At 38.3% G+C, this 27,031-nt stretch overlaps 1 protein-coding gene across 1 annotated transcript in view; it reads right to left on the bottom strand.

Moving 5' to 3' along the window:
* The window catches only part of LAMA2 (laminin subunit alpha 2), a 397,684-nt gene extending 372,589 nt beyond the window's left edge, over window positions 1-25,095 (bottom strand). The window contains exon 1 of the mRNA XM_075144626.1: window positions 25,017-25,095. Coding sequence (XP_075000727.1) covers window positions 25,017-25,095 — 79 coding nt within the window. The remainder of the gene's footprint in view (window positions 1-25,016) is intronic.
* Window positions 25,096-27,031: the final 1,936 nt, after the last annotated feature.

The following is a 27,031-nucleotide window of genomic DNA, read 5'->3' as shown; positions in this document are numbered from 1 at the left end:
TTGGCAAGAAACACAAATTATTACAGTTAAATCTGAACAAATTTGAGATAATTTTTGTTAGTATAATCTTCTGTAATATATCGGGATAGAATTCAACCAATATTGATTCTACTTTCTTTCTTCAATACATTGATTCTTAAATAATACTTTTTTTCTCTCACCCAAATGACTGGACGGAATCTAATAATAAGATGTTTTTCATTTACTGCTTAGAAATTGATTCCTGCTTTTCAGTAGCAGACCAACAATATGGTAAATTATAATAATCTTTAGTAAAGACTAAAGACATATGGTAGTACACAAATCTTTCCAACCTACTTGCAGTACTTAAGCAACTAGCTTTGTATGCTTCATCAGCTTTGCCAACAGTTTGTCAACATTCTTGTAATTGCTACTACTCTTGATTTCTTTCACAGAAATCAGTTATTTTATGATCTAAGATTTATTTTTCTTCCTCTGTCTTTTGCAATATAATAAATATACACTGTGTTATACAGCAGATACTGAATACCTTCGTGGTCTGTTCAGGATTCACAAGTAGGCATCCTTGTGACCAAATGAGAGGTCTCATATGACAGTTGAGCTGTGAGCTTGCCACATGCTTAGGACCAGCACAACAGCAAAAACTTTCACTCAAAAATGTTGGTACAGTTGTGGTGACCACCTTTTATATTCCACAATCCAAGTCTGAAGACTCTGCCAGGCAATGGAAAACCAAAACTATCTTTCCTCTTGGAGAATGTCCTGCTTATCAGGCATAACAGGATGAACTGGGTGAATACTGCAGCCTGACTCTCTGCAAATGCACATGGAGTGCTATGGGATGCAACAGTGGAAGGCGAAGGTAGTCTGAAGAGAGTCATAAGGTTCTGTTCTCATTTAAGTGAGCACCCCTATATTTTTCATTACAGAATCAGTGAATAAAATATATAACTGTATTTAAAAAGCATGGGGAGCAAGGAGTAGATATGAGATCTAGTCTGTTTGTCAGATGAGTTGCCTTACCACTAGGCAACATAGTCCAATTTTCCCTAAAACACTTGTACTCTTCAACTGATTGGTGGCCTAGCTTTAACAGGAGAGGCCTAACATAACCCCCACCAGCTTTGCCTGTACATTGATGCATAGAACATCCTCTTTGGAGATGAGACTGAAACATCTCAGACTGAAGAGAGTTAGAAGCTCAGTCCTCATATCAGAAGTGAGAGACCTATTTCATAAAAAAATACGACACTCTCAGATTCCTCTAACACCTGCCATTTGGAAGAAAAGGCTGCAGTTGCCATTTGCATCCAGAAAAACAACATAGACACACAGAGCAGCAGGCCAGGAATTTTGATTCCATGTAGACCTGGACTGCAAGTCAGCACCTACATGTGGAAAAGATAATTGAATTTCAGCATTTGGCAACATTAAGGACTGTGTCTTCCACCCTCATATTTTTCCACTGTATCCTCTCCTGTACTGCAAAGAAGTCAATCTTCAAGTTAGTGGTGGGAAATATTATTTGGATTGTTCTTAGAGCATGGAGAACAATTACCCTCCCTTATCCATCTTTAAGGGTAGTCACTATCAGTCATTACGTTTTAACCTAATTTAAACCTAAGCCAGTCTTATTCTCAATAGTATTAAAATGCTTAAGGTATTTGGTGAATACTTAGTACAAGGATGTTCTAGTTACCTGAAGTGTTTTATTCAAAGATATTGAGCACAGTGTGGTAGTTTGCATAAACTACAAAGATTAAAATTATATTTGCTAGACAGCTTGCTCAAGGATGCAATATATGCAGCACTTAACCATAAAAAATTAGAATTATTTTGTTTTCTACTCTTTTGTAATCTTCCATCTCTTCCCTTAAATATTTCATCACCTATATAATAATGATTTTCTCTACATAACATTTCTAAACACCAGCAGATCACTCAATAACTGCACAAAGCAAAACAACATTTCAGGACACTTACAACTAGAAGACTTTTTCACAGCAAGGCCACTGACTATGATATGCAAATGCCATGCACAAATAATTTGAAATGCTTCCAAACAGTAAATGAAATGTTCTACTCAGGTGGCATTTGATTGAGAAGATGTGCGCTTACACAGATATTACAGTATGATGTGTTGCCTTCGATGCTTCATTATACTGGATAAGCAGAACCACAGTTCATCTACATAGCTATGGCACAATCCTACACATATATTCCATAATGCACAGCAGCTTCAAGTCAGATGGTGAGGGAAGTGAAGCACAGAGACTAGGTCCTTTAGTAAAACATTCGACTTGTTTGCTGCAAAGTTTCAATCCTTCCACTTGCACGTTTAAGCATGTTACATCATCCACAAGACGTGACAAACTCTGCAGTTGCAGTAACAGAAAGACGTCTGTCCAACCTACTTTGTATAACACTGAACAGCTGTTAGAAACCTTTTCCTTCCAACAGCAAATATACTACTGTATTTAAAAAAAACATTAAAAAGCAGTGACAACATGAAATTCTTGTAGAAATAAATGGAAACTTTATATTACTCATAGCAGCTGAAATTAAGAAACTATATAAATAATATTTTAATATAAAGGGCATGAAATTATAGATCAGATGGTAGATAGATGGTAACATGGACTACTATCCCTGATAAATTGACCAGGACCTCAAAATATGCATATATTTCTTTAACGGAATTCTATTTCAGAGTAACTGTACCTCCTGATTATAACCCTTACTCCAAAGGCACAATGTAGCACTGAACATACACACTGTAGCTTCAAATGTGAACTTCACACATAAGCATTAAGTATAATACATCATAGCAAAATCATAATATTAGAAAATAATATTGTTCCAAAGTGTGGAGTATGTACTGCTAGGCAATAGAACGTTAAGAAAAAAACAGGCTCAAGTCACAAATCTCAAAATTACAATCCTTTTGATTAAAGCTACTCAAAGACTAAAATATATACATATTTTAAAAACTGAGCAGAAAAGCTAAGGACAGATCTGCCTGTGAAAACTGTGTGCTGTTCAAAATATCTTGAAAGCAAACTGTAATTATCTTCTGCACTTACAAAACACTGTAGACTGGCAGAAAGGGAATGTGTATGTTTGTGAACCAAGCCATGCAAAGGCTGCTTGAGTCCTTCCACTCATCCTGTCCCTACTTCTCAAAAGAGAACAACTGCTTTTCAGCTCTATCTGTGCCTATCATCATCTTCTGCCTCAGGCACTAAAATAAATCCGAGTCCCCCTCCTCTAGGAGTTCACAAAATTTTAAACACAATTGTTCTTACTTGCTCAGTAAAGAGTTAACAGTGAGATGAGCCACACAGCATTTGTGTTTCTGTTTCTCTCATGATTGAATGGTAGGTCCCTTCTGCTGACTCCATTTTCTTTCCAACAAGCACACAATACTTAGCAGGTCAGATTTCATTTTCTTGCCTAGATAAAAATGTTCCAGCATACTAAGGAAGACCCATACACTCATACAAAAGCTCCTCCAACTTAATTTTACTAAAGGATTGTGTGATGCTTAAATGGGCTTTAGGTAGTCAAAGAATTACTGTTTTGATACTGCAAAGCAGCAAAATGGCATCTTGATGGTGGTGTCATGGTTTAACCCCAGCCCGCAACTAAGCACCACACAGCCACTCGCTCAATCCCCCCCGGTGGGATGTGGGAGAGAATCGGAAGAGTAAAAGTGAGAAAACTTGTGGGTTGAGATAAAGACAGTTTAATAAGTAAATGTAAAGCAAAAGCTGTGCATGCAAGCAAAGCAAAACAAGGAATTCACTCACTACTTCCCATCGGCAGGCAGGTGTTCAGCTGTCTCCAGGAAAGCTCCATCACACGTAACAGTTACTTGGGAAGACAAAATGCTATAACTCCAAACGTCCCCCCCTTCCTTCTTCTTCCCCCAGCTTTATATGCTGAGCTGTCATAAGGTATGGAATATCCCTTTGGTCAGTTGGGGTCAGCTGTCCCAGCTGTGCCCTCTCCCAACTTCTTGTGCACCCCCAGCCTACTCACTGGTGGGGTGAGAAGCAGAAAAGGCCTTGACTCTGTGTCAGCACTGCTCAGCAGTAACGAAAACATCCCTGTGTTATCAACACTGTTTTCAGAACAAATCTAGAACATAGCCCCATACTAGCTGCTATGAAGAAAATTGACTCTATCCCAGCCAAAACCAGCATAGGTCGTCTGAAAGCTCCCAGTTGCTGGTCAAAGCAATCAGCATTCCAAACTGCACCATAAATAGAACTGAAAAACGTATGACATTTTAAGCAGACCTGCTTTAGGCTAGTTACTTGGGTGCTAGATATTGATTGAGTAATATAGCCTCAATGCACTTTATAACAAGACAAGCACAAAATCAAAGGTCTTAGATTTCAGCCTTTTAACTGCAAGTGCCTTTTTCCTCCACATCTCCATACTCTGTATAATACTATTACTTAATATACACTACCAGTAATTCTCTTGACTACTTGACACTAAAAAGAATAGCTCAAGAAATAGATTAATCTTCAACTAATACATTTTCTATTTTAATTTAGTTTAATACATAAAACATCCCCACTATTCCTTGAATACAGTGCTTAATAGATATATTATACTCAAGTAGTATAGACTATATATAGATTACTACATAATTGTATAAATATATATTTACATGTATATACATATTTATGTAAAAATAATGTGTTTGCATAAAACACTACAACTTTTAACACAATGTATTGAACACTGAATCCACTGCCAGGAAGACTCCTTCTGTATGCATCATGTTACAAATGAACATGCCTAGTTTAAGCCAGAGCTGCCATATATCAGAACTACAGCTTCGGTATCTTTCATACAGGAGTACCACTGAGCTTACCTGCAGAGAAATGCACTTTATCTGCACTTTCACAGCATGTCTGCACTTACCACTACTCAAATATAGGAGGGAAGGAAAGAGTTATCTGTACTCTATTGACTTGTTGACTTTGTCAAATGCAGCTTAACTTCAGTGTAGTTCAGCTGTAATGTTCAATACATCATTGACTATAATTGCAGTCATTCCGTGCAGTTTATGTAACATCACAGGTAGCAGAACATTCTCCCTGACAAAGTCTAGCCATTTTAACCTAGATTACTACATGAGTTTTAACGCCTGAATATTTTTTACTTTATGAATATATATGTCTTTGCAGAGGCCACAGACAAACAGTTATCTTGCTTTTTTAATCCCATCAGGAATATGGAGTTGCGTGTCCTATATTTAAAAAAGAGCTTTTGAGAGTACCTTAGACACATACAAAATATATGGGACATCCCGGATAGCACATATAGCAATAGCACCCAGAGGGAAAATAATTACACATACTCACTACTTAAATGCCTAGACAGATCTACTGCATGCACTAAAGGTAACTTCTGTCCATAATAGACCTGTGTCATTATTCACAAGCCTTTAAGAAGGTTTCTAAGTTCATGTTCCTGAATTTTTACTTCTCCCCCAAATGACACCCATTCATCTCTTTAAAGATCTTGCCACCCCTATAAGCCTCACCTCCCCAACCTGTAAGTCATTTCTCATGTTTTCCTGAATAGAGTTCTGTACCAAGGGAAGGTGGCTATTAGCAGATCACAAATGTTACTTCATAAGTATTTACTGAGGTTTCAAACAATTTCTACTTTTACAAGCTGCAGAAACTGAAAACTTTTTTCCCGTCTCTTTCAATGAGATAGAGGTATTATTAAGATACCTTGTTTAGTATTTAAAGGAATACTTGTTCACCCAAAAAGGTCATTCATTTTTCCCTAAGTAAACTAGTTGGTCTAATAAGTGATCTCATCCCTTCCTATAAGCCTCATATTGCTCAGTATAAGACTGATGTACTACAATATCAAAGACTAACTTAGACCAAACTGCTTTGGCTTTGGATATGGGGAGCTTCCAGACTACGAAGGACATTAATTTAAATGGATGTGGAATAATGAACTGAATCATAATTCAAGTTTCCAAAAGTTCCAGGATTAGTAATATAGACCTATCAAACTTCTGAATTACTTCTAAGACCTAAAGCTGGAGATTCTGGGATGATACCTTAAAGCAAGATCTCTGTTTGACCTGCACAGGACCAATTATACATTAAGAATCTGAGATGTTAGAGTAGAAGATTAAATATTTCTGTTAGCTATATTTGTTTAGGTTGTATTTTCACTTAAGACTGAGCAGTAAAATTTTATAGTCCTATTAACCATTGACCAATCATTATTTTATTTAGACTGTTACATAACAAAGGATCTGCCCTTGGCTGGCAAGCTTCAATGCAAGAGACATGAGAAAGAGAAAGAGAAAGAAGAAAGAAAAAGAAAGAGAAAGAGGAAAGGGAAGAGGAAAGAGGAAAGATGAAGAGAAAAACAGAGAGAGAGAGAGATAAAGGAAAAGAGAGAGAGAAGGGGGGAGGAGAAAAAGTGACAGTGAGAAAAAGACAAAGAGAAGGCAAGAAAAGGGAGCTTTGTCCTTGTAAACATGAGTAGGAATGCTCCTGATCTTGGAGGAGGAGGAAAGTACTTCTCTCCAAGTATATGGTCAATTTCTACCTTTGAGGGGCTTGGTAACACAGGTGACCAAAACTCTCAGGCAAGAGATGAAAAGATGCTCAGAAGTGGAAGCTTCATGAAAAAATTATTCAGAGCTGCATAACTAACTTTCTCCTCCTCATTCCCTGTTGATACCATCATTCAAAGAAGCTCTTAAACTTGCATGACAGTATCTTGACAAAATACTGTGGCCTATATTTGACAGAGTTCAGCAGAATAGAAAGCTTGAAATCAGGCCCATAGTTACAGGGATTTGCCTTATAGCGTCATCTGGACAAATCTCCCCTACTTCACTACCTAATCTGTAGGAAGTCAGCGTAACATCCTAGTTCCTTCTACTGTCTCCCTGTTTCACACTGCCTGGTTTTCAAGGAATGAAATATCCGTCTGGTGAACATTCTGGGCTTAAAGTAAGATTTAGGGTTTCCCATACCTCATCTTTGAATATATAATACAGGATTTATATACCAAATAATTTTCTAGTTAAATTCAGATAGTAGAAGAGGGGAGAAGAGCACCATAGCAAAAAAGAGACAGAAAATTACAGCAATATAAAAAGATGCAACCAGCATTTGCTTTTCATATTTTATTATAAGAAATAAGTTGCAAGGCCAAAATCTACACAGCTTTTTAGAAATTAAAACACAAGTCAAAGGATTAAAGAAAAATCACTGAGTTTGTGACTTTCAATGTGAGCACAACGCACAGATACACAGACTGTGTGTCTGCACCTGTTATTTCCTTCATGCCAAACACCAAAACAGCATTAGTGAAGCAGTGCTTGGAGGACTCCAAGGCCATTACTGTTGCATCTAAGCCTGAGTCTTTCTTCTCTGCAAAAGAAAACCATACCTGCTTCAAAATTCTGAGCCTAACTAAACTTATATGTAAGCAAAGACTTCCCTCATTCAAGAAAAGAGACCACATCAGAAGGTTGGATCCAGAAACTCAGTAGGCCTCCAAAATTTTGAAACAGCATCCAAACTCTTCGGAGTGCAAATAGTAAAGCAAGTGTCCACAATTGCTCATTACACCCACTAGGGTCTAGATTTTTTTAAAAAATAATCTTTACTGTGGCTCTTTCACCCAATTAAAAAGGATTAAATTCTAATAAAAGGCTTTAAAAAAACAAGTATCTAGAGTTCATCTGACCATAATGACATTACTTAAAAACGTTCATAGAATCCTCTGATCATCAAGTAACTTTCTGTATGTTCCACATGCTGCAAAGAGTTTAAGGAAAGGCTCCACAAACCCTGCCTCTCCCAGTTCTCAAGCCCTTTCTCAAATCTCTACATGCCAAAAATTTAAGCGTGCTGAAAAGGCATTAAATTGTGCTAGCCCACTGGCCACATGTACCCAAAGAACCCTCCACAGTGGTCATAATCTCAACATTGACCTCCAGCTCCTGCATAACTGCAATTCATATACTCAAAAGGATAAGCGGACTTCCCAATAACAGTTGTTTGTCATGTCTGATGCTACTGAGGCAAAGAATCTTCTGTTGGCTCAGCTTTAGATAGAAAGTACACGAAAATCTCAAAGGAAAATAGCTACATTACATTTTGTTTATTGAAGTTCAGTGACAAGATAGCCAAGTTTCTTTCAAATAAAACTATACAAATCTAGTGTGGTAGTAAGCATGAACCACACCTATTCTCTGAAGGTAATGGACATCACAGCTGCTCCTTTCACAACAAGACTCGGGTTTTGTCATTCTACACAAATGCAATCTTTTTTTTCTTTCTGTATACAACATTTCCATTTTACAACATAAAATCAGGTTTCCAAAAATTCTGATCATATCCTGTGCCCTTGGAGATTTGAGAAAAGAACTGAACCCTTTCCCGCTTTTCCCCAGAAAGTTCATGACATGTGGCAACCTACCCCTTGTTAAAAATCACAGAGTCTTTACAAGGAACCTATTAGATCTTAAACACTCTCCCTGCCCCCCAAAAAACTATTAAGCAAAGATTCCACTGGGATAGGAGGGAAAAAAACCATGGGAATAGCCATGAAAAATTATCTACTGGTGATGCGTGTTCTAGTAGATTTGGTTTATATGCCAGTTCTTGCAAATTTGGATGTCTCAAGGCTGGTCTAGTAATAATAATAAAGAAAATCTCAATGAATTTTAAGACACCATCGCTTGGCATTAGGCACTATCTTTGCCTTATAAATACAGAAGCCAAGTTCCAGATATGATTCTGATTTCTTGGGCTAATTTATTTTTCAGGAAGAGAGAAATTAAAGTAGTTGGGAAAAAATGAATCAATAAACTTCCCACAGCAACGTTTGAAAATCTTCTCTTTCTGCCATCCTGAATTCCTAGGCATATGGTTCTCACTATATCAAAGCTGCCATGTTCTCATCCCCTCTTCCCTGACACTGTAACCCGAGAGTGTATGGAATGTTTTACAGACCTCAACTTCTTTATGTGCATGCAGAATTGTCTGCATTATCTAGATCAGATGAAATTAAATTATTACAGGATGAAACCTATCATTTTGACACTGTTCCACTGTTCTTATCTCCCCTTGTATTTACAAAAAAAGTCACAATCACACTTATTTCCTGAATTCAATGTACATGCATTTCAAAATGACAGCTAAAAATATGCTTCCCCCTCCTTTCATAATAGCAATCTTTAACTAGTATCACTGAACTGTAACTACAGCTGCAAGTAATATTTTACTGATGCAATTTCTTTACAGAAAAGCTGAGCTATAAAGCAAATTAAAACCATGTCTCTCTTACTCTCAGTGAACAGAGCTGTGTAATAAAGGGGCTACAGAAGACATTGGTAGTTGGTTGCTATTACCAGTTTTACCACTGAAAACTTCAGTTGTATCACTTCGTATGCCGTATAAGCCTTTGTTTGCCTGCAGTACTTGTAGCAAGATACTTGTAGACAAAATATGGCCATCCTGTAGTACTCAAAAATGACAGCGCTAAAGAAAAAAAGCAAGATTTGAGTTTTAAAAAGTAGGTCTCAGCTTCTGGCTTGTTTCAGTTCAGCTAAGCTTCAGTCTTAGCAATACTACAAGTGTTGCTCACTTTCTAAGACTTCAGTTACTGTCACCTCCACCCAGCAGTACATGATTTGTGAATTTCGTCACTCTTCCACATCTAATAAGGCTTCAGAAATACATTGCTGAAACCAACTGAATAGCTTCAGTACAGAGAATTTATCCGTATTTGCCCAGAAGGGTTTAAATCCGTGTTTTCCATCTCCTAGGACACTGACCCAAATTCTAAACTAGCTGAGGAGAGGAAGGGAGTAGATATTTTTCCTCTTCTTACTCAACCTGTTCTCTTGTGAATTCTTGAATATTAATTTGGTCCAGAGAACAAAAGAAAGAATGATTTTTCAGCCATGGAGACTAGCCTAGTCTAGTCTTTCAATATGAGAGGTATATTGTAACTTCACCAGTATTTTTTTCATTGCTTTTCTTTCTTTGTCCTTCTATCTATACAGTATTGGTCTCAATTACTAATTATATAATCCACTGTTCACTCGTATTAGTTCTTTCCTCATCACCTGCCCTTTTTTCTAACAGTATCAGGACAAGAAAGTAAAGTGCCTAAATTGGGGGCAGTTAATCTCTCTCTTTAGGTAAAAGCAAGTCTCCTTCAGAAGACAAATCAGAGCATCTCAGACTTGTACTCTGAAGTGCTGTATGAAACAAAATAACTATATTAGTGACTGACAAAGAATTATCTCCCTAATCAAGCTACATGCCTAACGTTAACTGGTATAGATACTTCCCCCAGCACTTTATGTCTCAGTGGCTTAGGTTTCTGTGGTAGCTTTCTGTTATGTTCCTTATGCTTCTGAAATACCTTATTGAGTTGTTAGCAAAATACAATGTTAAGACACTTCCAGCATAAGAGCGAGCAGCACTCTTCTCAAATCTTTCTTGATTCTTTACAAATATGAAAATCCTTAAGTGAGATGGGGGACTATTGTGTAACTACATATTTTGGAGCAGAAAGACACCAAAGCGCTCTCAGTGTAGCAATGAAATGTTGATTTTGGAATTCACATCTAAACTTTTGATGGAAGTCTGCCCAGCCAGAAAAAAAGGAAGGGAAGGGACCAGATTTTGGTATTTTTATTCACAAATTCTATTCAGCACTCAGAGACAGCAAAATAAATAATTTTATTTGTTCATACCAAATTTTGCTGTTAGAGTTTAATTCTACAGACAATGTATCTATTGTACATCATTTCAACTAAATGAAAAAAAAATGCTTACTTTGAGGAAGTCAAATCACAGTAATTTCATCATCATCGTGAAAAGTTTTACTGCCATTGAAGAAACATGAAAGCAGTTAGTTACTCTGAAGATGCTGCTTTAAATAAAAGTATTTCTACACTTAAATGTAGTATAAAATAATACTTAACTGCACTCAAACTAAACAGTCATGTAAACCGCAATTGCTTATCATTTGGAAGCAGGCCTAAACACAAAACTGAATACAATAATGTTTTTCCCTTTGTGATAGGGAACAGTTAATCATGGATTACAGGACAAATAGGGATAACAGAGAGCATCCATTTATAACAGAGGTTGATTTTGGATCCGACCTTGTTTTATCTGGCATATCAGCAATACTACAGGAAACGACGCTCAGATTAAAATGCATAAGGTTGAAAGATTCACAACATTATCAGATTTCCCATGCTGCATGCTGTTGCTCTGGGTAGCATCTTAAGACTGGTAACAAAATCCAGATGCAAATCTAGGACATTATTTTTTAACCTTTATTTAAATTTATAACTTCCTGTTTATGTTGTTCAAATATCAAATTTGCAAGAGTTTATTAGCAAAGACAAAAAAAAATACTGTGACCTGATTTAGAAGGCCACTGAACTTCTATATCCTTCATGCATTACTTGTTCTTCTACGGTCTGACTCTGCAAACACAAAGCATTCCACTAATAACAATAACTGGATATTTTTCAGAAATCCCATACTGTCCATGTAAGCATTTGCAGAATAAGAACACTGAAAGTGTAGCAGTCTTAAGGACAATATCTCTAACTATTTACACAGCACTTTCTACGGCCAGCTTCACCATCCTCTCCACACCACTGAGGGCAGCCTTAACACAAATATCACATTTTAAAAACACGTACTTGCCATGTTGCTATTTTTCTAGTCAACTGATATATGCGGGGGCCTAATCATCCATATTCACAAAGACTGCAATACCAGGATATATTTGAAATATACATATCTGTACAAGATGGCACGCATTGCTTAAAAAGCACCAGCCAGAAGAGTTTCCTAGAATATTGTGCTGGAATAATCATACCTGGGAAGGAAACCTGACTCCAGCCTCTCTCTGTTTGGGTCATATGATTCAAGAAGATCAATTACAGATTTTAAAGAAAACAAATAAACGCACAGTATACATTTCAAATAACTGAATGCAACAACCGACCATCCAGTACCAGAGAGCACCTGTCTTCAGAAATGTTGCTATTCTTCAAAAGTACATTCTAGACAAAAGTGCCTCCTCCTTTGCAAAAAAACCAAAACCGGACACTTTTTCTGAGGAAGACAGAGGTTGGAGCATAAACGGATGTTCTTCTCAGACAATAACATATTTCCAAGAGAAACACTACTTCTGTTTCTGGCCTACTGAAATAATCCACTTGAGCCTTTTTTATCGGGCTGAACCACGAACAACCTATTCAAGGTGTGTGCACCTCATCTTTTCCTTTCAGGTCTTGTACCAAGTAAACTGTCAGATCCACGAATAAGTTCTTCTGTGGGCAGAAGTCATGAATCTCCTAGATTTAATAATGTTAATAGAATAATAAAATTAATTCAGTATTCCATTATACATCCACTATATCAGAAGCACAATGCACTTATCTAAATAGCAGTGTACAAGCTTCATTTATGAATGTGGAAAGAACAGCTTAGCTCACCTTCCAAGTACACATGTATTCTAGATAGATACAAGTAATTTGCATTTAATGGAAGTTATGCAGAGACATTCCATAGAGAAAGGGGATGGAGGAATAACAACAACATTGGAAGACAAAAGGCTTCTTACAAGGGTGGGAAATATGACCTGTCTCTAGTCTAGAATGTTCTTAGATATACTATTTAAAAAAGCAAAGTACATCAGAATAGCTACCATCTCCTTATTTGCTTCTCCTTACAGTAAATCAGTCTATATTGCCACAGCTAGGCCATGCCTAGCAGCCAATCTGTCTGCTTTAAACTACATGGTCTGTATCTCAGGCCTATATCCATAGTCTAATATTAAAAATACAGATTCACTCAAAACTGTTCCCAAATCTGAAAGTTCTAGATTAATTCAGTTGGAATTTTAATGCAGCTTAGTAATATGCAGTAATTCTGAACATTATATATGTCGCATCTTAGGTAGAGCGACATACATTGTGATGAAACCAAAGTCCTCCATTGTATAGTACAGCACACTGGGGACAAAAATTGAGTTAAGAATATGGAAGAAGATTTTAGTAAGACATAACATCCACTAATAACCAGAGTTAAAACAGGTTAAAGTTTCAGGGTTTGTTCTAGTACAAAGCTGCAAAGATATTCAGGAAGAAAACAGCTTGTGTGTGTTTGCTAATTTAAAAAAAAAGTCAATGATTTAAAACAAGTACACTCATTTTTTTTCATGCTAATTATATTTCCTAGTGGAAACTAAGGCTGCGAAGCATCATATCTTAAAATATCTTTAGATCCAATAAGCCTAAATACACTCTTACAGATTAAATCCACCTTAAAATCTAAAATAAGATGCCAGATACAATAAGCTTTGCTAATAAAAATGAATCTAAATTTGTTTAGAATAAGCCCCTAAAACCTTGAACTTACTTCTTAAGACACTTTATCCAATAAAGGCTGAATCCCTTGCTGAAGTTTCTTTGCGCTGGTAAAAATTACAAGAATTATTTGTACTTAAAGAATTATATACCTATTTGAAATTACCACTGGTCAAGTTTTTCATAAAACATACATACACTCTTAAAATGCGCATGTAGGAATGATTAACGTTCATGAAACAGAAGACTGGGATTCTAGAAGTACCATCTGATGACATGCCAGACAATATTTTGATTCTCACAGATTTAGAACAGCTGTTTCTTCAGTCCAGCTGATACAGTGAAAACATCTCAGCTTGGACAGAGAAAAGTTTAATTCCTAACAAAAGAGATGACTATGGATCTGTATATGTCATTTTAAAGAACTTCCCCTTGCATGCCATTTCCACAATTAGTTTACCTTAAAAGCTAATTGTTTTTGTTCACTGTTTAGGTACCACCATAAAGTCAAGGGAGCTAATACAAAGATAGAGACATTCCTCATTTAAACAGGAAACAACACTAAATGCTTCTTAATAGCTCTCTGTTGCGACTCACTCCCTAGTTTTCAACTATAGCTAATGCTTCAGTTTAACTATTCATTCTGACAGCTCTGGGACCCTCTGGCTCCTCTTGTTCTTCCAGTCATTGTAGAAATAAACCGCTTACACACACATATGTTCAGCAGAACTTTAAGACAGAACAAAATGTTCTGCGTTGTATGCTTCCTTTATAAGGACTGGGAATGAAATTCTTGCCACGAGGAAGTCAGTAAGAATTTCACTGTAACTTCAAACAAATCTAACTTTCACACTAAAATGAGTACGCATCACATGATATTAGGTATTTTACTCAGATATTTCAACTAACAGCCATAAAGGAAAACCAGGTAGTGAATGAGAGAAAATTATTTCCTTGGACTCTCTCTGGATTTGGTTTAGCAGGGAATACATAAGTTTTGTTTCACGTCTAGAAAGCAATCGTACAGGAACTGTCATACTGTAGACAGATGCTACATTTTTAAACTAATTCCAAAAGTGATTTAAAGGTCCGCTGTGCAGAATATAATGGCTTTTTAACATGAAATTTAATAATTACTCGAGTTTATGAAACAGATTGAGCAGAGTAATTTCATCTCATTCTAGATTGTCTTAATAATTTTGACTCACTTTGAAACTAAATGTTATATTACAGAGATACTTAGATCAATTAATTGATTAATTCATCACTGGTTTTTCAACTAATTGGAAATGTTTGTTTTCATACCATGCAGCCAAAATCCCTTCTAATTCCTAGAAACAACTCTATTCTATGGGACAAGAAGAGTGTAAAACAGTGCCCTTCACACACCATGTTCAAAGTCACGCACCTGAGCAGTATAAATGCTCCTCCAGTCACATTTGACCCTAGGGGTCTGTCAAGTAATCTTAGGCACACACTACTCAGCTTCTTTTGCACAAAACTGATAGCCCATACAAGAGTTACTGGGAAGAAAACTCTCTGTTGTCCTAACAGCAACATATAAACATAAATAAAGACTGGTAATAACAGAAGAAGAGAGGTAGTAAAGTCCACATTATGCATGTTATAGTAGGGGTTGTTTTCACTTTGCATTTACCAACAAGCTAGGGCAACAACTTAAATCAAAACTGTTTAAGCCTTACTCTTCCTAACTTATTCAAACTGCCTGTGCAGTGGAATTTTCAGTGCTGTGATTCTTCATGTTTCCAGGCATAAGTCTTCCTATGAAAATATTTACAACTAACATGAAGGAAAAGTGAGACAATGAGAATTTCCTGCATGAGAAATGTGCAACTGGTTTGTTTCACAAAGGCACAGAACTGAGGTAGAAGATTAAAAGCAGAGTCTACATTCGAGCTAGAACAGATTTCACCATTTTTGAAGCAGACTGCCTACAAATTATCCCATCTTCCATAGAGATGGAGAGATCCACATGAAAAGTGATGGTCTATAAATAATGATCTGTACAACTGGAATTCCTGAGGACTCATAGCAGCTTACAATTAGATAAGGCGGAACACTTGCTACTTACTGGATCTTTAATAACTGAGCCATAAGAAACTGCCTGCACCTTGTTTAACTGAATGTTGCAGTTTCTCATATTAATTGAAGGAAAGAGGCTCTGCAGATCCCTACTAGTATTACAAGAAGTTACTGAAGAGCTTCCGATATAAGTCATGTTCATATCTATCAATTCAAGACTAATTCCATCCCAGCCAAGCATATGCCTTGTCAAAACCTTTGTGAATTCTTCTATAAATGGAGTTCTTTCCTTTTTTTCTATGATATCACAGTTTAAGATACTCAGGCGTATTCTCAAATGCTCTGCTGAAAACCCAGGTCTACTATAATAGCCCTTATTGTATGTATGTGTAATACAAATTCTTTGAAGGCTTATCCATATAACATACAAAAGCCACCCTGGCTCTTGCCAACACAACATATTTATCTATGTATTTACGAATTCTATTCTTTATCATGCCTACAAATGTGTTCAATTCTAAAACTATAGTTACAAGGTAACCGTGTGAGGCCTTTTTAAATATTAGCATTGTATTTGCCAGCTTCCATTTCCCCTCTAATGAGGCTGTTCATATAATCTGTTCAACAATCGGTTATATAATGTCATTACTCTATCAGCACTTTCACACCAAGTTCTTTACATCCTTCCATAAATCTCAGATGCAAATACCTATTTCCCCTAGAGCTACTGAGCTGATACCACTCATCAGCCTTAACCAATCTATATCTAAGCTGATTCCACAAACATTTTCATGCCAACAACAAATCCTATACCCAGAGCTGATAATTTAATAACTCAGCATTTCTATCCTCCTGTATCTGCTGTTTAGATCAAAACCCCAAGAGCATTAGCTGTCTGTGTCCTCTATAATGCTAAACACAATCAGAAATTACTGTGTATCTTTCATTAGTTTGCTCATCACCGCAATTTTTCTCTTGAACTACTTTATACATGTGAGCCAGCACCATATCACCTTCTGTATACGGCACTTCTATTTTAACCCTGAAGAGCCTGGAATACAGAGAGAAGGCTTAATATCAGCAAAGGTCAATTCCTGAAGCGAAAAGCTTGGTTTATTAGCAGTCATCTCACAGAATATCTAACTATTTTTATTTTCATTCTTACAGACAGACATAAATAGCCTTCTCTACAAAACTTTTTCCCTCAAAAAGTACCTTATGTTCCTCAAGCCATGTTTTTAAGATAAGCACTGTCAAACTGTACATGTATCAGTAAGCCATGTGTTCAAATTAAAAGCCACAAATGACTAAAATAAAAAACAGATTTTGTATAGATAATGAAAAACATAGAAACACTGTGCAAAGAACTGCGCACACAGTTTTACTCTCTGTCCAAAGTAACATACTAAATCAAGCACTGATCTCTCTCTTACTAGAAGCATACATGTAATTTTTTTGAGTTATATTACAGGACTTAATCAAGATGAAAGACAACAGGTGAAGGCAAAAAGCAGACCAGCAAAACAAGTAGTTGCATAAGAACCTATCACCACCTCTGAATCACAGAAGTGTTAAATAGGTATTTTGGGACAAATAGATATTGTAAGTAGAAACAAAGTACTGTACAAACAGTCACAGATGTGTTAGTATCATGAAGAACCAATACATTACAACACAGCTGCATCCATTGATCCCTTTAGGTATTATCATGTAAGAAGGACAGTCAGAAGAGAAATAATGAGACTAACAATATTGACCAAAGGATAAGGTGTATCCTCAATGAATAGACAAATGACTCAGTGTAACAACTTGAGTTCCAGTTTATTCTTCTGGGACAGTGTCTAATTTCCCCAAGAACTGACTCAAGCTCTTGATGATGATGATGATGATTGTTGTTGTTGTTGTTGTTGTTGTTTTTCCCATCACTTTTCTATGTCACAAAAGTTCTTTCACCAATTAAACTAAGAGCTTCAAAGTCACTTTTAAATAACTCGTACCAATATGGCAAGCGGGCTCAGTGCATTTTCCCCTCTAGTTAACCAGCTATGAAGTTGATACAAGCATTTAACTATTAATTTTGCTGGCAAATGACTGCCTTTTCCTCCATGTCAAAGCTGCAGCTGGGGGAGGAAACTGAAGCTGCATGCATAATCAACGATTATACGGTATGCATGTAAAAGCTTCCCACCTACTCTGAATTTAGAAAATATTTGCCATAGTTACTATATAAGCATACCAAAAGTGACTGGGAGGGAGAAGCACACTTACATAGACCCTAAACCCACACAACACACAACCTTAATGCCATGGAACTAATTTAGAAGGCTGTGTCCAGCTGTAGAAAGACACTGTGCTTAAGAGAAGAATTCAGTGTGCATATTACAAATATGTTTTTCAATTAAATGTGTGGGGTTTTTTCCCATGGTAAAGAAAACCTTTTTGTGTGAGGGCTCATTCTTCTTTAAAAAGGAATGATTAATAGAAAATATTCTCCAATTATACCAAAATCAAAAGCCAATGAGAAACGTACTCTGGTTTATGCCATGTACTGTGTATGGGAATTCTTATATTCACAATTGAGGTTTTCCCACAATTGTCGTAAAAGGTGACTAAAAAATGATCCACAGAGATGAAATGGTACAAAGAATTTATTTTTAATATTAACAAATTCATTATTGTCAATGATGGCTCAAGGTTAAACACATGAAGTCTACTTTTGATGCTCTGCAACCATCTTTTTGTTGCCACTACAAAAAATACATGCATAATTCACACACCTAAATCAGATGTGCAACTGCTTGCACACACTTAAATCACCAGCTCTGGGATTTGCACAAACATACATGTTCTATTCCTGGTGGTTTCAAATACCAAATTCAAAAGCCCTGTATGTTTTATTTCTGTTATTCTATATGCATTTCTTCTTGTTTCGTGGAGCTCTCTGGCTTTCAGAGGACTCCAGACTACTCATATTTCCTACCATTCCAGATGGGTTTAGAAAATGCACAAAATAGTTATCACTGCAACATAGTATTTTATCATACATATTTAGAAACGTCGTAATATGTACAAATAATGCTATTTATTTATTCCTTCTCCCAGCCTAAAAGTTATTCAGCAACAAATGTATACCAGTAGTTCTGCATTCTCAGTGCAGGATATACTCCAGGAAAGTCAATATATAATGCATTTCCCTATAATAGAGATTATCCAGATATTTCTGTGGAACAGGACTGCAGACTGTTGAGCAGCTAACATAAACAGAGGAACACATTGCCATGTTCAGCATCTTCCACCAAAACCTAAAGGTAGCCCAAGTGAAAGTGGCATCTAAAACTCTCAGCGCTCATCTGAGGAGCTGGTGTATTTGTAGAAAAACAAATTAAATCCTAAATCAACTCTCACTCTCACTGGAAGTGTGGAGAAAAACAGTGCTTCTGATTTCTTTTTCTTACACCTCTAAGTTCCTGATTGCCAACCCCCAGCTTTGCTCCATTCTCCCATAGCAGTGGGAAATATACAGTATGTTTAGAGGCATTTTCCAAACTTTTCTGATGAAGAATTCTTCTGATTCTTTCTAACTGACCTCAAGACTGCCCCCACTCATTGGGGTAGGTGAAGAATTACAAAATATAGTCATTTCCCATTAAAAAAAAAGATATAGCTATAAAAATATTTTTTTAAATCCTATTTTGTTCACTTTTTGGTAATTTTCTTTTTTATTACATCTTAAATCCATGAATGATGAGAGTAGTAGATACACATGTCAGTTGGGACAGAACAAGGCGTTGTAATGGTATTTGGATAATCCACTCTGTGGGAATGTTCATTATTCTTCCTGAGGTTTCACAAGAGTTCCCTGGCATAATGCTGCTACAGCTGCTTTACAGTCTAATGTTATTACAAGGTCTGATTCAAAGATAATGTCTGCTGGAGGAATCTGGCAGGGAGCAGAGTCCTAGGAAAATCCTTGTGATGCTAAGGTTTAACTAATGGAGGCTGAACTGCTGAAAAAATTGAGCGTAGTAACAGCTATTTGTTTTGAGTTTTGCAAGAATCCTGAGAGATCTTTGTTATTTCTCAGAGTAACAAATTCAAGTTAATTTTTTCTGGAAATCTTACCATTTTTCTAATCAAAATAAATCCTAAAAAATAAAAAGAAAGAAGGAGGGTCTAATCTCTACCTTATCCATGGTACAGAAGTGGTCCAAAAATCATCGCCATTTTCTTCAGTACCTCCCTAATCTATATTTTCGGATTGAGAACATCAAAACTGCAGAAAAGTGGGAACTAGGAATCAGGTATCAACTACAGTAGCTGGTACAAGAGAATAACATGTAGTCATCAGCAAGAGCCAGTTCATGAACTAGCTTTATTGGCAAACATCAAGGAATTCCCTTTCCTGTTTCAAAGACATGGATAGAGTCAATATAAAGTTTAGCAAACATAACATTTGTGTCTGTATTTTACACCTGTAAGCAAGATTTCATCTGTACTATTGTTAGTGTGGCCTAAGTTGTTAGTGTGTGACATATGAGCTCTCAGATATTCTAGACAGAACTCTCATTCAGGAAGAAAAATATCCAGTAATTAAGGGCTTATTATCTAAGAGAAAAGTTGGGAAAGAAAAGGAGGTAATCAGGTATACACACTGGCTCACATTTGCATGTATTTGTGTCCTGTTACCATTCCTGACCTACAAATATAAGGAGTCTGGACTTCAGACTCTTCAGAAAAAAAGAAAAGGAGAAGGGGAAAAAAAACAAAAAAAGCAACCCTGCACCAGGAATTCATGCTGCCTCTTATTCCAAAATACTATAATCTCCAAAAACTGTCAGTCCAAGTAGCTGGATAAGAAATTAGAACATGTGTGGGTGGATTCCTTCCTCCAGCCTGAATTAATTAAAAATGATTGTTTGCTGTATTATTTTAAAGTGGATTTTTGGAACAGGTTAAAGAATCACTGTTCTGACTTCAGTATTTCAAGCCTCATAAGAAAGACTCCTGTAAAAAACTTGTAGGAGGAAAAATTAATAAGGGGTTTAAACATAAAGTGCATCTTATGTTTTTATTTGTTGCTTGGAGAAATTCACACATTCTTGTACAAGACCTACCTCATTCTGTTGAGCTGTGGTTATTTCAAGTTAAAGCATGTACACAAAAAACACACACAAATTCATGTCTCCAGTCAGTCTGGGCAATTCTACCTATTTCTAATATCTTAGGTCGGCCTTTAATTACTATTCTTTCCTTTCTCATACTCTAAACCTGAAACATATTAATACCCTCTGCTTTCACTTTCTCAACTAGTTATTAAACTATAAGAAAATAATATGGACAATAACTTTAAAGTAAAAAGTTACGAGCAATCACAACATATTTCTGAGAGCAGCATCTCCCAAAATTTTGGGTCTGGTTAATCCCTATTGATCAGGCAGCACTAAGTACTCCTAAGAGAGTTTCTAGAACTGATCAATATCTGTCCTGTATACATACATGTTTAAAAAAAAAAAAAAAGGAACAAAAATCCTAATTTCCAGATCATCAAAAGTTTATCTGCAAAAACATTTAGTAGCATATAGAATGAATGTAAAAAGGGTATACATAGAATGTACTATACTGCAGTATACCTTCAGTGAACAAGGCTTGTTACCTGTTATAAAATCCTGAAATTGGATTAAAGAACTTTTTTTAAAAACATACACAGAATTTTACAGATTGTAAGACCCCCCATCCTCCACAACAGACATATTCTCCTTCACATTCTTGAAGCCAGAGCCCCACATATGTTGACTAACCAGACTGAATGGTTTAGATAATGGCTAAATTCTACCTTTCCTCTCGCAGAAAAGAAAGTACTTTGGGGCTCTTTCTCCCAAATAGCCATTGATTTTCAGGTGATTATCTTAAAGATTTCTACATTGCTTTCAAATTTGGTTGATATTGGACAACAGCTTCAAAATTTATTTAGGTGAGAACAAGCTGATAAACAGAGCAAGCACCTAAGCCTTGTTCTATCAGGAAAGTAGAATGGAAATTTATCAACATTATTCTTTCCAATACCAACTAAATCATTTACAAGCACCATTCTCCAAATAAAGTCAGCAGAATGTTTTAAGTGGTTAAATGCCATCAACTATGATGGAAATGCTCTCTATATCAAGATTACAGCTGGGGGGAGGGTTGGTCATTCTTGAAAACTGACCTTACTCCAAAGAGGTCCCTATAAAGAAATGAGACTTGACTTTTGCTTTATTAGATTACATTAACAAAGCATCTGTTTTTTTGTCTCCAGAAACAGAGGATTTAAGTTCACACAACATTCTTCAATCTTAATAGGTGAAATATTAAAATTATGTCCCATTATCTCTCTTGACTTTTCAGAGTACAGTGTACAATATGCACATGTATGTGGGAAGGAATCTTGTAACTCCTCACTTCCATGAGATAACAGAGAGAGAGCAGTTTTGAATTAAACTCTGAAAACTCCTTTAAAAAACCTACACCTACAGACAGACTTAAAAATATTGACCAACCTGCCACCATCCGTTGCCTAACAGACTGGCACCACTCAAATTCTTCTAACACTAGGTTGACGTTCATCCCTCATTTCTCTTCCAAGCGAGAAATTGCACTTTGACTTTATAAGGTCCTATATACGTCAGCTCTTGGAGTCAACTTACACTTCCAATTTGTGAGATGCTAAGAAGCACCTGTACTCCATGAGTTATCTCCACTGTTGCCAGCAGCTGACACCACAGATCAAGTTACTGTGCAGTGTATGTTCCTTAGCCCTGTCCCTACTATTCACAGCTTTCACAGATACATAGCCTCAGTTCTCTCCCATATAGATACTTAGACTTTTTAATAAAAGGAAGAATTCTTCAACATCAAAAGCAAATTTTCTATTCCTTTCTAAACTACTACTATTTTGTTTCTCTCACATTCCACAGGAAAGAGGATGAACCAAGGTTCAAGATTCAAAAGGAACATTATATAGCACTTCAGTAAGTTTGCCTTAACTGCAAGTTACGCGTACCCTTAAGAAACACTGTTATAGAATGCACATGTGCTTCTGGTTCTGTTTCTTCCATTTTATGAGAAATTCTACATGACTACTTAGTGTTCAAACAGAAGAACAAATAACATGTGTAGCTGGAAAAAAAAAAAACTTCAAATTAACTCCAGGTTTCTGACCACAGTAAATCTTCTACCAACTTAAAAATAAAAAAACAATTTTAAAAAAAACAACCAAAACAAAAAAAGAAGAACAGAATTACAGACTGTTCTCATCTTTGAGGTGCAAAATGTTCTTGAACTGTTCTGTTCTAAAAAACACCATGGGAATTCATTGTGATGTCTCAAATACTGTTTTTCAAAGCATTGCAGCTTTGTTACATAATTTTCTCCACAGACATCCGACTGGTGCTAACAATTAGAGAGCAATACTTACCATCTAGCGTTACGGTTATTACCAAATAACTATTAAGTAGAAAAACAAAAGTCGTAAGTCTAAAGGTATAAACCATGGTTCTAGTAACATTCTTGTACATGTTAAAAATCTCCCAGGACTTCAGTGAAGTCAGACTTTTCAAACGTTTTGCATTAGAGAGGAGTTCATTACCTCTTTGCCCGGGCTACACAGTGGTATCTACATAGTGCTAGCACCTCCTAGCAGCTGTAACATATCTTAGAAGGAAATTTAGAAGATAGTAAATGGCTTAAAAATTTGGCAGGCCGGGACGTGAATTCAACTGTGAGGTTTAGAAGGTCCCATCATCACGTTATTAACATTTAATTAAAATCCTAGTGCTCCTCACAGAATTACCAGAACTCAGTTATAACATAATACCAACGATGCAGCAGATGAACGCCCAAGACACCCACTTCTCATTTAAAAGGAAAATAATGATCATATCCCTTCACTGCAGAGGTTAAAAAAAACAAGATACTGCATAAAGAAAAGGACGTTCTCCAAAAGTATCTCTGTGTGTGCATGTGAGTGAGAGAGAGAGAATACTAAAAGAAATGCCAAATCAGTATCTTTCTAGATGAAAAATGAATTAGCTGGCAGGGGAAAAAAGAAAAAGAAAAAAAAAAGCAAGAGGAAAATGCATTATGTACTGTATCTTAAATGCTCTACTTTTAAAATCTCAGTCTTCAATGTTTACCAATAAGTCATCATCTAAACACAGTCTAATTCTGGATGAGTTTTTATGTACATAGATACGTGATCAACCATTGTTTATCCCCACACGGTAAAATTAGTATAAGGAGCCGCCTGCTTGAGACACTTTTTTCATGACATGACAGTGCATCATGTTTTCCAAAGTAAACCCTAAACCCTAAAAATTCCTGATCCAAAGTGTTCAGCCTATAGTGTGACATCATGGTCAAACAGAAGCTAGCTGTTATTCCAGTGGCTTTAATTAGTTTTATTTTAACACACCCATGGTATCTGCTTACCGAATTCTTTTTAGCAAGGCTAAAAATGTAAAGGGCAGCAAATGCAGGCACCAGAAGGAATACTGTGAGCTGAAGAATGGTTTTAAGGATTTCCTAGGAGAGCTGATAAATTTAACAAAGTTTCTTTCTCACGTATCTGTACATCACTCTTTTTGATCTTTCCACATAACACTAATTGAAAAAGCAAACAAACAAAAAAACCCTTAGTGTCAACACACCTAAACACTGTCTAATAAAAGATGATTGTCTGTGTAACACATTGACTAGTCGTGCAGGATACAATTGATGCTATTGCCATTCCAGTCGTGGTTAGTTTTCAACACCGAGAAAAGCTTTGTTACTGGATAAGCGCATCAAATATTGTCACCTTAAGTAAAAGCAGCCCAAGCAGCCCGCATTTGTTTCAATACAGCCTACCAAGCTTCCTCTAATCGCATGATGCCAAGAGATGGGCACAACACGGGGAGAGGGCTGCCAACAGATTAGCTTGCAAAGACTATGTGACGCTTCGGGGACCACGACATGTCGTCCAGCCGTCCCTAAACTATAATAATAGTAAGTATGATTTGACCCTCCGTGTTCAGTCACAATGCAGCTCATCTGCTATGCTCTGATCCGTGACTTTGCCTCTTAATAAAAGCGTGTGTGAGAGTTAACGGGGAAGAACGAGTGGGAGACAGAGTGTAACGGGGGGCGCAGACCAGCTCCCCGCCAGGTACCCCGCCAGGACCCCGGCAGCAGCGCCCGCGGAGCCGGCCGGCCCTGCCCCGGGGCGGGGCGGCGGCAGCGCGGGCGTTACGCGGGCGCGCCAGCGCGGCGGCCGCCGCTCGGCGGGGTGGGAGCCCGCGGCCCCGAGGACGTGCTGCGCTCCCGGCGCCACAGAAGCCCTCCTCGGCCCGGCAGAGGTACCAGCGGCTGTGCCCCGGCAGCGCTCCCCCGCCGAGTCCCCTCTACAGGCTGGGCGTTACTTGTCACGCTCGGTCCCTGTCCCCCCGGCCCTGCCGTCCCCACAAAGACTCCCGAGCCTGTGGCAATGTCGCCTCCCCCTCTACGTCCACCGCGGCCCCGGCCGGGGCGAGTGAGGCACGGGCTCCCCGCTCCCCTGTACCTCTTTGCGGCGGCGGTGGCTGGCCTCGGCTGCCGAGCGCCGCCAGGAGCAGGAGGAGCGGCAAACTTTCCCGTGCCATGGCTCCTGGGCAGCCGAGCTGGTGGCTCGTCCCGCCGCGGGCCAGCCAGGCGAGTGAGCCGCCGCCGCCCGAGAGAGGAGAGGAGACCCCGGTGCCCCGGGCAGGGAGCAGGACACACCCCTGCCCCCCCCGCCCCCGCCCCGCCACTCTCCGCCCCGCCGCCCCGGGCCGCGTCTCCGAGGGCAGGCGAGGCGCGATAGCGAGAGGGACCAGTGGGCGCACGGGGGGAGTAAAGCCGGAAGCTAGGGCCGACGGCGGGGACAGAAGCTGCCGCAGGCTCCCCGCGGCGCTTACCGCGGCCGGGCGCGCACCGGGAAGCCGCCGAGGCCCGGCGTTTCGGGAGCGGCCAGGTGGCGCCGGGAGAGCAAACGCCTGCCTCTCGGCGCCAGTCGCACGAAGCGCCGCGCGAGGAGGCCGGCACGTGCCCTCCTAACGGTCACGGCACCCGCCGTAACGGCCGCTCCCGCGGCCGCCGGAGTGCCGCCTGCCACCGGCACCCTGCGCTCGCGGGCGTCAGATCCTGCGGATCAGAAAACGACGCGGAGCCTTCCTGGAAATTTTCTAACCATTCAAAACCGAAACATTTATCAAGTTATCTGAGAGATATAAAAATACCTGTACTGTGGGAAAAAAAAAAGCTTTCTGGGTAGGCATTCAGAAAACTAGAATTGCAAATACGTCAGATACATTTTTACTGCTGTGTCTGGGAGTAGAATGTCAGCGCTGGCCGCATATGACAGCAAAAAATCCATATTACTGCATAAAGAAAAAATTAATGTTGCATTAAAATAAAATGCTGATTAAAATCTATTGTGTAGTTTTCCTAAAGAAAAAAAATTACTTCAAAAAAGTCAATAAAACCTGTTTTTGATAATGGAAGGAAGTGAACAGCAAGGCTTCCAACCTGCGTATAAGCATCCCGAAAAAGTACACAATAAATTGTTAGAAAAAGAGAGCTGGGCTGAATTTACCGTGTATCTGCACAAAGGCACAAAAATAAGATCGCGCTAGCAGCCCGTTTCTGACTGTGGTCACCCCTGCATCTTTACAGATCCCGAACCACAGCGCTCCAGACTGAACGTTCTTTGTATTTCACATGCAATTATATGTATTTCCCGACATAAGTACTTCAGTATGTATGCGCACAAACACATCTTTACTCGCTGAAGTCAACACTGAGCAACGTTAGGGATAAGTATGCACAAGCCTGAGTTTGATACATTGTCTGTTTTAGCTCTCAAACCACAGCCTTTTCTGTTGGTAAATTTGTCTGTTACTCCAAACCCCAATTCAGGGAACAAGGCATTTTGCGTATAATAGGCTGTTACATCCAGCAACACAGCCTGCTTGTTTCTCTCACTGTCATCCCGCCCTGAGCAGACCCATTCTTTCTTTCTCTTCACAGTGACTGCTCACTTCTGAGGTTTCACCCCGAATGGCCTGGGCTCTACTGCTGGGATTCCTGTTACAGGACACCCATCACCCATCACCCATCCGTGGCCTTCTAGAAACTGGTCCCCCAGTACAGGGCGGCGACAATAATGCTCTTACACAGCTCAGCCATTTGGCACTCGTAAGTCAACGGAAAAAATATGCCAGTCCTCATGCCAAGAGATGAGGTAGTGGCCTTCTGCACTTCTTACTGGGAAACCCAAGTTCAGGGTTCATCTTGATGGTTTTCATGTTGTCAACTATTTGCTTTGTTGTGGAAGTATACATGCAGCGAGGGACAGAGAGGGAGACGGTGTTTATGACACTATCCACATTTTTTTCACTGTCACTATTTAGTCTGTAAAGTGTTTCCATACAAGCAGTACAGTTGCTAATTTCCTCTGGATGCTTCTCTTTCTGCAATTCCTTTCATGCAAAAATTTTGACTGCAAGCAATTGTGCATATATACAAGAGGAATAAGCTAGTGAATTGTTAAGTGCAATA

The sequence above is a fragment of the Calonectris borealis genome, chromosome 3 (assembly GCF_964195595.1).
Source record: "Calonectris borealis chromosome 3, bCalBor7.hap1.2, whole genome shotgun sequence".
Taxonomy (NCBI): domain Eukaryota; kingdom Metazoa; phylum Chordata; class Aves; order Procellariiformes; family Procellariidae; genus Calonectris; species Calonectris borealis.
Note: the sequence above shows the minus strand (reverse complement) of the source record. Positions and strands in the feature narration are given on the sequence as shown.